Raw genomic sequence first — 13,032 nt, forward strand, 5'->3', positions numbered from 1 at the left:
GATGAATCAAAGTCTCAGAATCAGGATACGAGAAAAGTAGTTCGGTGGGGAGTGAAAGATTGACTTTCACACAGAAACTGGAAACGTTTTTAATCTGTTTAAGCTCAACTGTCATGCACAAAAAATATAGCCCTTAAAAACTGATATTCATCCCAAGTCAGTGTAAAATATTGTAGTGATTAATTTTTTTTCTTGGAACAGAAAGGTTTGCAAAACGTCAGTTCTGAAATGATGAAACATTTGTTTCAGTTTGACAGAATCTGGCAGAATTGCCTCTTTTGGGCACTTAGGAAACTGATGCCAGGGAATCCTTGCATTTGAATGTTCTTCAGATACTATTATTTCAGCAGTCTCTCTGCAGTCGTAACAGAGTCCAGGCTCTGTATCAGTTTTAGGTAGTGCCAATACTTATTTTCTGTTTAGGATCTGCTTAGCAGTGTTGGAATACAGACATGTGGTGCCATCATCTCTGCTCCATGAGATGTCTCCATGAGCCATAACGTCATCTCCCAAGAATTGCAGTGTACCACTGTCATCCTGCTCTCTGAAGCATGAGCGCTCATCTTCAGCTGGATGAATTGCACAGCTTTTCGTAAAATTATATTTTGGACTCCTTTTCTTGTCACCTGATTGAAATTTGCTGGGCTGCAAGGAGTGGCTTGTGCAGATTAATAGTACTAGCAGGCTGCTTTTGTAGGGTGAGCATTCCTGATTGAAAGTGTTCACATCTGTGTAAGAAGCTATCCCCACTAACCTTTTTTTGTGTTCCAAGGGTGTTAGCTGTTCCTGGCCTAACCCAGCATGAAAGTGAAAATAACAGAAGGTGAAGTGGCGCTTATTGGAAAAAAAAATAGTCACTGCTAGACATAAATGTATAAAGTTGATAACCTCATACAGAATAACAAATAATACAGGTAGATTTGTCTTTATTTATTTATGTATGTATGTATTTATTTAATCCAGACAGTGTTGATATTTTGGGTTTGAAATGTTTGTTTTAAGTAGGCTTGGGTCACTTCAACATTAAGTGACTCCCTGCTGTGCTGTGTTGCCTGATGGGTAGCTGGCATGGCCATTCACTGCTTGTGGTACAAATTGGATAGTTTGTATTTCTTGCCCAGCATTATGCAGCTTTCAGGAATGTATTGTGAGTTTAATCCAGAATCGAGGGTCATGGAAGATTGTAATTTAAATCTGACCTGTGTGCCTGTCCTCCCTACACAGAATGTAAAGCAACTGAATTACAATACCCCCTGTCATTCAGAAGTATTCTTCCTTTACTGTAATCATGAAGATAATGAAATATGTGAATGCAGTAGTTGTAGAGAGCGAGAAGGTCTCCCCTCAGCCTCCTTTTCTCCAGGCTGAACACCCCCAGCTCCCTCAGCCGCTCCTCACAAGACTTGTGCTCCAGACCCCTCACCAGCTCCGTTGCCCTTCTCTGGACACGCTCCAGCCCCTCGATGTCCCTCCTGTCATGAGGGGCCCAAAACTGGACGCAGCCCTCGAGGTGTGGCCTCACCAGTGCCCAGACCAGGGGGACCATCACTGCCCTGGTCCTGCTGGCCACACTGTTCCTGACACAGGCCAGGATGCTTGGCCACCCGGGCACACTGCTGGCTCACGGTCAGCCGACAGTCAACCAACACCCCCAGGTCCTTTTCTGCCAGGCAGCTCCAGCCACTCTGCTGCCCCAAGCCTGGAGCGCTGCATGGGGTTGTTGTGACCCAAGTGCAGGACCCAGCACTTGGCCTTATTGAACCTCATCCCATCAGCCTCGGCCCATCCATCCAGCCTCTCCAGATCCCACTGCAAAGCCTTTCTACCCTCCAGCAGGTCGACACTCCCACCTAACTTGGTGTCTGCGAACGTACTGAGGGTGCGCTCGATTGCTTCATCCAGATCATTGATAAAGACATTAACGAGAACGGGCCCCAGTACTGACCCCTGGGGGACACCACTCGTGACCGGCCGCCAACTGGATTGAACTCCCTTCACCACCACTCTTTGGGCCTGGCCTCCACCAGTTTTTCACCCAGTGAAGTGTGTGCCCGTCAGTGCCACGAGCAGCCAGTTTCTCCAGGGGAATGCTGTGGGAAACTGTGTCAAAGGCTTTACTGAAGTCCAGGTAGACAACATGCAAAGCCTTTCCCTCATCCTCTGAGTGGGTCACCTTGTCATAGGAGATCAGGTTATTTAGAAGGGGGAGAGCTATAAAGGGTTTAGAGCATAATGCAGACGTGTACCGTGTGCCTCGCACAGCCTAACTCATAGGAATATATTAAGGTTATTTGTGGATAGAAGTGTCTTTGTAGTTGGTACAGTACCTATAAAACGCAAGCCAATCTTGCTGTTGATTTACTTTAAAAAGTTTTATTGTGGTGGTTTTTTAGTTTTATTTTTTTATTTTTATATTATTTTAGTTTAATAATAGTTTATTTTAGTTTTATTTTTTTAGTTTTATTCAGTGACATTTTTCCCTACAGAGCCTTATGTAAAGTGCTCAAATTATTAAAAGCGACATAATTACAGTGAAGTTCTATGATACTTGTACTATTTGGTGCTTAACCTGGCCTTTAAGTCTTGTACAGCATTTGAGATGTATACAGTGAATCTCATTAATTATATTGACACTTTTAATGGAGTTTAAAAAATCTCAGATGTCTGTAAGATTGCAGCAGTAGCAGACAGCTTGTCGGGAGGCCGATGAGCAGACAGTGCCCGTTGAGCCAGGATCGTCACCTCCCTTGGATACCTCCTGTGTCCATGGCTCGTCTTGCCCGTTCCTGTGGGTGCTACGTTTCTTCTCTGAGAAGTTTTGGTCAGGGTACTTGTTGGTTTTGTGCATTTTTTGGATCACTGCTGCTGTTACAACCCCACCCCCCCTTCTCCCCGTGTTCTGTGGCCTTTGTGACATGGTGGTGTGGAACCTGCTGGGCCCCGGCAGCGCCCACCCTCTGCCTCTGTGTGCCCACTGGAGGCTCAGCCCGCCGCAGAGGACAGTCTTAATTCATAAAATGAGATCTTACTTCATAAAATGAAACTGCGTTTCAGGTGTGTGTCAAGCTCTGCTGTGCTGAACTGTCTGTGCCAAGAGGCTCTGATGCACTTCTCTCCAGCAGCGTAAGGCCTTCAGGAGCCAGTCTGGGACTGGCGGAATGACCCCACGGAACGGTTAACTACCCTGCTGTAAGGCAAGAAACACCACGTGTTGTGGGACTCTGCTCCCACGGGCTGATCAAATAGTTGTTACAGATTTGTTATTTCCCTTCTTTGTTCCTTTTTAATGAGAGATTCCTTTCCGTTTTCATTGGGTTCAGTTGCATTCATGGTTATTCACTATGGAAAATTCCGGGAAAATAACTGGAGTTTCGGGCAAAGCATTGAGAGGAAGTGGCATAAATCACTACACCTAGAAAATAAAAAGTTGGGTTTTTTTACTAGTTTTACTGACTCAATTTCTCTTACAGATACGAGAGTTTAAAAAGCAATCATGAAAGTTCATCATAAGTATTGACTAACAAAATACATTAAAATGGAACAAATGTCTAATTTATACTTGAGGTTAAAAGAATATGGATCTGCTGTAACTGGTATGGACTTTTTCAGTCGCAGAACATATTAGGTCTACAGTGTAATTATTGCTGATCCTGACTAATGACTGTTTCAGGGATTATCTCTTTTGGAGTCAGCCATCTGCTGTGGTTAGAGTAATTAACTAAACATAATTAAAGGTTGACTTAGTTTAAAAGCAAAAGTATGTCTGTCCCTAAGAAAAGCATATAATTTCTTCAGTTCAAAATCATTCAGAAATACCAATCTCCCAGTTTTCTTTTAACGACTTAGAACAAGCAGCTGAATTAAAGGTTGAAAATGCAACACCACTCACCCCCTATACAGACACCCCACACCCCGCCAACGGGAACAAAAAGAGCCGGGGGGACAGGGGGTGCCGACATTAAAAGGGCAGTTTATTGCTATTCTCCTAGTTCTGATTTGATGCTGTGTTACTAATTCAAACCCATGGCATACGTTGGTTAAAAGCTTGCAAGTATAGCCAAATTTACATTTCTGTATTTAAAAAAATACTGATTTACCAAGGATAACTTCCCATTTATGACAAATGCAGATTGCTTATAAATGGTTCTTAACTGGGCTTATTTATAAAATATATTAGAAGGCAAAGACTTATTTTAATGCTGTATTATTACATGTGACATGACAGCAATTTTTTTTTTTTTTTTTTTTTTTTTTTAGAAATTGGAGAGGTCTGTATTTTTTTTTTTAGGAAACTTAAGTAAAATACAAAGTTTCAATCTTGAGTTTTGAATGCAGTGCCTTAAAGCTTAGAAATACCTTCCCTTTTACAAGTGATTACTGTAATAATACACTTATGATGAGTTAATTTCCCTTATCCCATCCATATATACAGTTGATTCCCTGTGGCCATACTTAGAGCAATGAATACCAAAATACAGCAAAACCATAGGTTTTTGTATAAGGACTGCCTGTTAGCCTCACCTAAGTTCAATCATTCATAGTGTCTAAAAAATGAACTTTGGTATATTCGTTTAGGTATAGTGATGTCTCTATATATGCTAAAGATAGTAAATTTTCTGTAGTGTGAAATAATGCACGTGTTTGCAAATGCTACAGACTTAAGTCTGTAGATACAGATTGAAATTGTAATCCATTATGAAAAGGATTCTTACAAATTATAATTAGATTATAATTTAACAAACATAATATTTGAAGTCTACAGCATATGCAGTATTTTTCAGTGCCCCGCTTCCACTGAGTAGCAGTTTAGCTGAATTATTCTCAAATTACTAAGAATCAATGAGGTATTCTTTAACTGTTGATAGAAAATACTTAATTTGAGAAAAGTATGTATTTAGAAGTCCTGAATTAAAAATTTTAAATGTTTAATAGTGCTTTGCCGTGATAAATTCTCTGAAGGAAGTATTTTCATGAGTTCTACTATTGTTCTGAAGGAAAAGTTCATAGATTTCATATTCAGTATAGTAGTAGATACTTTTTTTTTTTGTACCATATAAGTGTAAGTAGTTTATTTTTCTGTATTTGCAGAAAAAAAACCTTGATACCTTGATTTTCTTCTGCGTGTGTGAAAATGACAGATAAATTGTGCTGTAAAGAATAAAAGCAATGAAGTCTTGTGGTGCTGTTCTTTGCAGAGTGGTTGGTTGCAGTTTGTGTAAAGGGTAGGCAGTTCTATGTGATATGCTGTTCCCTTTTTAGCAGAATTTTCATTTTAGGAAAACAAAATGTTTTGTTTTGCTAGCTGGCAAAGCTTAGAGACTTTATCTGGTACTTAGAAATTGCCACATAAAAAATCTATGAGTGATAAGGAATTTATGATTTAGTTATAATGGGAACAGTGCATCTCTCAGGTATTTTGTGTGTTTCTCTGTGACTTTTGCTTTTGTGTTTCATTTGGCTTTTTAAGATGCATTTTTACTGATTGAGAGGAACCAAGGAAAACAGCTTTTTTGCTGATTTTCACATGAGTATTTGGGAAGTCACTGTTTAACGTAACTTTGGATCACAAGTACTGTGTTACACACCAGTTTTCTAAATTGATCGAAACAGAATTTGGAAAAATGTGTCTCTTGTGGGCTTTACAAAGACTGGGAGTGAGTTTTTACAGCAATTGTTTGATTTAGTCCTCGCGCTTCTGGTGATGGGCCTGGGAAAGGGTGTTCTGCTGTGGCCGGAGGAGACTCTGGGGCAGGAACTGGTTTCTCGGGAGTTTCCCTGTTAGGAGTTAACTGTGCTTAGTCTCCTCAGGGCCTCTGAAAAGATTTCTTCCCACCTTGTTTCTACCCTGATCCTGACTCACCCTCCACTGCAGTTCTGGCAGACTGAGTCAGTCTTTTGCCTTTGCTACCGCTGTGCTTAGACATCATTTGCTTGGCTGCAGTTTTTCAGTGTTTGAGAAACTACTTCTCAACAAGCAGTGTTTTTAATAATAATTTTACTGTGTGTTTTTCATAAAATACACATGCTTGTTCAGTGAAATAAGTCTGGTATCTTTTGATTTCGGTAATTTGTGGCACAAATAAAAATGCCTTATTTTATATGAGAAACCTCATCAGGAAAAAAAGAAAAAGCTAGCAACTTACAGGAGTTCTTATATTTGCACTATCTCACCATAATTGCCAGGTCTTTCCCTAAATTAAGAGACTAGATAACGGACCTTTTGGCGTGCATTATATAGAGCTGGAGTCTGCCTGTGGAGCAGCAGGAGCAGGACTTCTGTGCCAGGAGGGGCGAGCTGGCAGCCATGGGTGACACAAGCGGTGCCTTTCCCAGCCCTGCACAGCCCCACGGGATCTGGGCGCTCTGCTGGTGACAGGGTCCAGACACATTACAGGGACCTGTCAGCTGGGTGTCCACCTGTGGCCTGGTCAAGAGTAGCAGGAGATAGGAGGCGATGTAGGCCTGGGGGGAAGCCCTAAGGTGAGACAAGACATCCAGCCAGCGTGGGCACAGACGAGGCTGAGGAGCTGTGGCCTGGATTGTCAAGGGCTGACAGTGCCAACCTGAGCCCCAGTGGAGCTCCTGAGTAGAGGCTGTGGGTGGTGGTCCCAGGTGAGGCTGTTGGCATTCAAGTTGAGATGTGCCTGAGTGCTGTTCGTAGGATGTGCCTCCCACGTGGAGGAGTCATAGGAACTACCAAGAACTGAGTGCAGGTCCCGAGACACGGGCAGCAACAGATACTCCTGTGGTCCTCTTGTGATTTCATTTCCTGCCGAAGAAGACAGACATTTATCTTCTCTCTTACAGATATGGAGTCTGGAGAGCGGTTAACGTCATCGTCAGTCTCTTCTACTGCAGCTGCTTCGACTCCAGCATCTTCTACACCATCTGTAGCTTCAGTAGTATCGAAAGGTGGCCTTTCCACTGGAGCTGCGACACCCAGTTCTACAATCAACACATGTGGTAAAAATGACTCATATATTGCAGTGTGATTTTAGTGTTTGTCAACATTTAAAATTATTATCACAAGTCAAACATAGTAAGGTTGTGCAGATACATCAAATAAAAATGTGGGGTTTGTTTGTGGTTTTTTTTTTTTTTTTTCTAAGCGACATTCATATCATGTGAATACATTTTACATAGTACTTGTAAGGACTGATCAGCAAACTGCCACCACGTTCTCAGCATTCAAGCCCAACCCCTACTGTGTTTTTATATCTGGAGGAATAGTTTCTTGTAATGGAACTTGAGATTGAAAAGGTGAATTTCAAATATCACAGTCTTAGACAGTCTTGACTAGAGTAAAATATTTTGTCTTGAATCAAAAATTGATATGGAAGATTTCTCCATGCAAGAATCTAAATTTTTGTGAACGGAAACTCACATTTCAACTGAATGATGCATATGTTATCAACAGAACAAGAAATGGTAAATAACTCTTCCCTGCTGTTTCTTCCTTCACTTTGGAGAACAGATCGTATATGTTCTTTTTGTTAGCCTGAGTAAATAGGAAGTTTTTCTGTTTAATTTCATGGTAATCCACTACTTGCAGAACAAACTTGGTTCTTAGAGTAGAGTGAGCAAGCATGTGTTCTCCAACCTGAAAAACTCTTCTGCCCTGATACCGTAGAACCAGTAGACTCTGAGTGTCCTACTACAGCCTGCCTTGTTTGTTTGCAGCTTCCTTGGGAAGAAAAATAGAAACCAGAGAATGCCTGCGTACCTAGAATTATGTCTCAACTATTTATTTTGATTACTCTTCAATCAGAAAAGTTTTTAACTAAAACAGATCTAGAAGAAGTAACAATGGGTTTTATTTTTCAGTACCCCACTACAAGTTCAACTCCAAAAGACACTTGTGTCTGTGTTCATTAGCCCGTGCCATTTGAAATGTTCCTCTGTGGTGGTTCCCAGGGAGTAGTAGGAGTTCATTTACATATGGCTGTAAATGTGCAGTCCCAATCTGAGGATTTATGTGACTCGTTTACCTCTCCTTGCTGCCTCTGCTTTGTAGGTGTTACAGCATGCAATTTTGTGTCTCCTGTAGCATTTTGTGTATGTATAGGATATATATATGGTCTGTCAAAATACAGGAAGACTAAAGCAGATGAATATTATAATGAAGATTAGAAACTGTCAGTTTCTTCATTAGAAAATCAGGTAGTCCTTTCCTTAAATAGTTTTTAAAATTTTATCTCAACTTTAATCTAAAAAAAGAGTTTCAATTCTGTCTGGTAGGTAATAGTTATATAAAGACTGATAGTAATTCTCAGTATTCATAGTAATTCTCAATATTCAAAATATTTAATTTTTTTAATGGTTATATCCTTTGCCTGGCTTCATTTGATTTTTAAGAACGTATATATTTTCTCAAGGACACTTAGTGTTCTTAAAAACAAGCTGGAATGTAGTTTACCATTTGTACTGTCCCATTAATTCTATTTATAAGTATATCCATTTCTTTACCTGACACAGCGTACTATGGTTACTGCCACATCCGCTCTGAAAAGGTGTGTGTTGTCTTCGAGAAACTTCACACAAGTGTTTATGCTGTCAACCAGCCAAAGACTGTTTTCCCGTGAAAGACCTGTGGCTGGAATGGCAATTTCATTGAGTCAAAACATTCTTGAATTTACAAGATAGACTGGTATCCTAGCCAGCTCCTAAACTGAGATGTTACTTCTGTGATATTTAAAAAAAAGAAAAAAAGATGACAATGCCTGTCAATCTCAATCTAATAATTAAATTATCTTCACATTTTAAAAGGCATTTCTCTTGAATAACAAAAAAATGAGCAATAAAATAATTGTTTAAGAATGAACAATTGTTCTTAGTAAGAGAAGGTAAAGGCATCTTAATCTATGCAATGGATTAGAGAGGTTCTTTTTATTCCAATTCATCTGGTTATTTTCTTTGCAGCAGTGAATAGTCTATTAAGTAGTCTCCGCAATAACTTGCGTACCCTGTTGGGTCCCCCTGATGCATGGTGGGATAGGACTTGGGAGTCTTTGGGCTTTGCCAGGGAGATTACACTAAAAATAGATCATTTTGGCATGTTCCTAGGTCAAATAGGCAAAACACCTGTGTGAAACCATTATGGAATATATCACGTACCGTTAGCTTAATACAGCACTAGTTTCTGAATAATTGAAGCGTTCCGATCAAGAAAGCAGATACTTCACTTGCTTTATTCTTATTCACCTATTGCTGAAAATAAGAAGGTGCATTGGAAAAGAAAATTGACTCTGGAAAGAGGTTTAAATTCATCCTCATAAGAATATTAGCAACTTTGGAAGAATATAAATCAACAGCCTTTTCTCACATGAGTAAATTATATCATAGTTCAGTGTTTTGTCTTTATGAGGGGCAATAATACCAGTGTGTGAAACTGTTGGAAGCTGAACAATTGAGTCTTACTGTTTTGGTATTATCGGACCTGGCAGGTTGTTTATCTTTCATTTTCAAAAAAAGGAAGTTTATTAACTCTTTGTAAAATGAAAATTAAAAACTAAACTGAACTAAACTATCTTTTGTTTTCCAAACAAGAAGCTACTTCTATCAAAGCAAAAATCTTCTGTCTTTTTGGAGTCCACTATTTCTTCTAAAATGGGGCCCAGAAGAATTTTAAAATTGTGGTCATAAATGCATAAAGTCATTTTGCACTTGGTTTTCCAATTTATAGTTACAAAGATTTTTTTTTTTTTTTAAACAGCAGCTTTTTTTGAGTATTTCTCAGTCTTTATATAAAAATGACATTGTGGCTCCTGAAATAAATATTGAGAAAGGTCAGATTTAGTGCCTCAAATATAAAACTGTATAAACAAATTTCTTTTGTGGTAACTGTTTTCTATAGTCTTCGGTTTTCAAAATTTTCATCTGAGGCTTGTAGGTATTTATTGACTCGGGGTGTTTTTTTTTAATGTGATAATTTACTAACTGAAGTTAAAGACACTTGAACTAAGTTCAGCAAACATAGAATGGAAATACAGTGTTTTTAACCTCAGGCTGAAAGTATAAATAAATACTCAATATACACATCACCTGCAATAGTTTTTGTCAGTGAAATTAAGTACGAATCTATTTGTGTTTTGGAGGAGAAAAAAAAAAAGGCACAAAAGCACACCTGAATCAGAAATTTGAAATCAATAAGAAGAATTACCCTGCACTGTGTATGTAATATTGCCGTTATGTTGCCCTGTAGTTTCTAATACTTGAAAAATGCTAGTGAATGCCCCTGTATTCATAACACCCAACATGATGAGATACTGCAGTCAGGAGATTATTCCAGGATTAGCCATTATATACACTAACACAATAATAGCGTAAACAAACCTAGAAAGGGAATAGAGTTAACAAAGAAGGTCAAGTAATGGTTTCTGTGTACAAAGTCCCCGACAGTGTGATCAGTTTGCAGATGTTGAGTCTCTTGGAAAACAGGGAATGCTTGGTCTTTCTGATGCTGTCTTTTTGGTGTACTGCTCTTTATATTAAAACATGGCACAAATGAACTTTCTGTTCTTTGATACTGGTCTTTCCCTGCTTTTTCTGTCCATTAGCAACTAGTCAGTTCTTCTGGTTCTGTATGCTTTTACAGTTCCCTAATTTTTCTTCCATCCTCATGTTCAGGCTGTCTCAAAAGTTGAAGTTTAGCTCTGAACTCCTATGAAATTTCCTTTACCAGCATAACAAAATTTCTGGTCATCCTTTTGCTTTTTGTCTGTCATCTATATTGTTATAACATAGTCGTAACAAATAAACACATGCTGACTTGCTGCACTGTGCCTGTGGTCTTCTGTGCTGCCCTTCCCCACCCTTCCAGGTGTGGAGCAGCTCAAATAAACTTTCTTTTTGCTTCTTTCTGGTCACTTCCCCTTTTTGTTTTCCTTTTCACTTCTTTTCCTTTTTGCATTAGATTCACTATCCTTACTGTTTAAGATATGCACAACTTCATCTTTGCTTACATTTTACCCATAATTTTTACAGTTCAGTTCATCTAGCCCTGTTGTTTTTTCCCTCCAACCCATCATGTCTTATCTTCATATTGCCAGCCAACCTTCCAGTCTTACAGATGGCATTACTCATGCTGAAGTTAAAAACAGGGGCACCAGATGAAACTGGGGCAGTTGTACCTGTTGATTAAACAAATAAAGTGCAGTGTATGTTTCGAAAATTAGAGTACAGTCAGAAGCAATGTGATAGATTGTAGACAGACGGTGCAGCTCACTGCCCACTCTACAGCTAGAAATTCCAAATTGTTTGAAGAGCTTTAAAAGAAAGATACCCTGTTGGCACTCCCTAGCAATTAATTGCCTGGTGTAGTTATTGTTAATTTGACTGAGTTCTCATAGCTATAAGAAGCAGAAACAATTCTTTAAAAAAAATAAAAAAAAAAGTAAAGATAAATTCAGGGATTCTTACAGCTTACAAGAAACCAATTGGTGTGTAAGATTGTCAAAATTGTCTAATTCAGTTTTCCCACTTTCAGAATGCCAGGCATCCCTTCCATCTCAGACAAGTCTTTGTTGGAGAAAAATATCCTCCAGCTCTGCTTTCTGCTTTAAGATAGATGCTACTTGTAGTCTGTCTTTTCTTCCTTCGTGTTTTTCAAAGTTAATAAATGGATTCGAGCATAGAAGATGTATTCAGTCTCGGAATTCATGTAAGCATTGTCCCTTTTACCTCATTTGGCTTATTTTTCTCATTTAGAACTACTCTTAATTGCTTGCTAGGCATTGGGTAAGATTACTCACAGAGCAAGGAACGACCTGGCATGAAGTATGACAGTATATGCGCTCATTATGGTATCACAGAGTACTTTGTGTGGGAAATTATGCCTTTTAAATGGACTGTGCAAGAGTTAGTGTTATGGTTTGAGAGAACAAACGCAGGAAACTTTTCTAATGCACAATGACCAGAACATTCCAAGGGTATTTCAGACTCTCAAAAACTGTTGCTATTGACGCTACCGGAACATACAAATCCTTAAAAGATATCCCCCCCTCACTAAGTGGCCCGTAATATAACCCAAGGTGTAATTATGCACGGTGCCCAAAAAGGATCCTTCCCCATTCTGAGGTGATTCTAATCGCGGCGATTTGTGAGATGCAATTACATAAGTGACAAAAAACGGAACAATTTACAGAAGACCCAATAACATAGCAAAACACCACCGCACAAAATAACAAGGCAATGCTTTTAACTCCACATTTAGAAATTATAAGCTTCCCTAAACCAGTGAGAAATGGCAACAAACTCTTGCACTACTCCCATAGCTGCCCACATACAGCTGCGCAGAGATACCAGAGAACTCCGTTTACAGTACATTGAAACCACTCCAATAGATCCATAATGACTGTTTTACAAATCTGATCAAATCTGTTTACAGCTTCAACCCTTCAGAACTGTCAAATTAAAGCCTCTGATTCTCCCAGCACTATTTAAATTACATGCAAACTATCACATTAAGTATCAAGGTCATTAAAATACCACACCGCATGCCAAATTTTGTTAAAATATCACGTTGGGCGCCAAATTTGTTATGGTTTGAGAGAACCCATAACAATCTATTGTCGTTAGACAATTATTCTGTCACCCGATGACCCCTCCCCACCCGGAAAGGGGAATCGGGGAACACAAAGAAACACAAGGGTTGAAGTATAAATAGATTTAATAGACTGAGACTAAATAATTAACAATAATACTAAAGAACCAATATTAATCCCGATACTGATATAAGATATACAGAAATTATACTCAGCCATCTATATCAGTAGGAAGCTGTGCACTCCCAGCGGTGGATAGCAAGTGTCGGACACTGCGAGCGCAATGGCTTCAGGAGGAAGGGAAGGGCTCAGGACTCTGGCACCAGGGCAGGGAGTTGTCTGGACCCGCCGCCATCAGGGAGAGAGAGAGACCGCTACGCAGCAAACTTTTCTAATTTATATTGGGTGTGACGTTCATGGTATGACATACTCCTGTTGGCCAGCCTGGGTCAAATGCCCAGGCCTTGCTCCTCCTTGTCCCTGCACCTGG

The 13,032-nt window shown here is 39.5% G+C and overlaps 1 protein-coding gene across 1 annotated transcript in view; it reads left to right on the plus strand.

Annotated features, from left to right (window-relative positions):
• BAZ2B (bromodomain adjacent to zinc finger domain 2B) overlaps positions 1 to 13,032 on the plus strand; it is a 138,801-nt gene that overhangs the window by 61,870 nt on the left and 63,899 nt on the right. The window contains exon 3 of the mRNA XM_074144712.1: positions 6,808 to 6,963. Within this exon, the coding sequence (XP_074000813.1) occupies positions 6,810 to 6,963 (154 nt within the window). The 5' untranslated portion in view covers positions 6,808 to 6,809. The remainder of the gene's footprint in view (positions 1 to 6,807; positions 6,964 to 13,032) is intronic.

This window comes from Numenius arquata, chromosome 3 (genome assembly GCF_964106895.1).
Source record: "Numenius arquata chromosome 3, bNumArq3.hap1.1, whole genome shotgun sequence".
Taxonomy (NCBI): Eukaryota; Metazoa; Chordata; class Aves; order Charadriiformes; family Scolopacidae; genus Numenius; species Numenius arquata.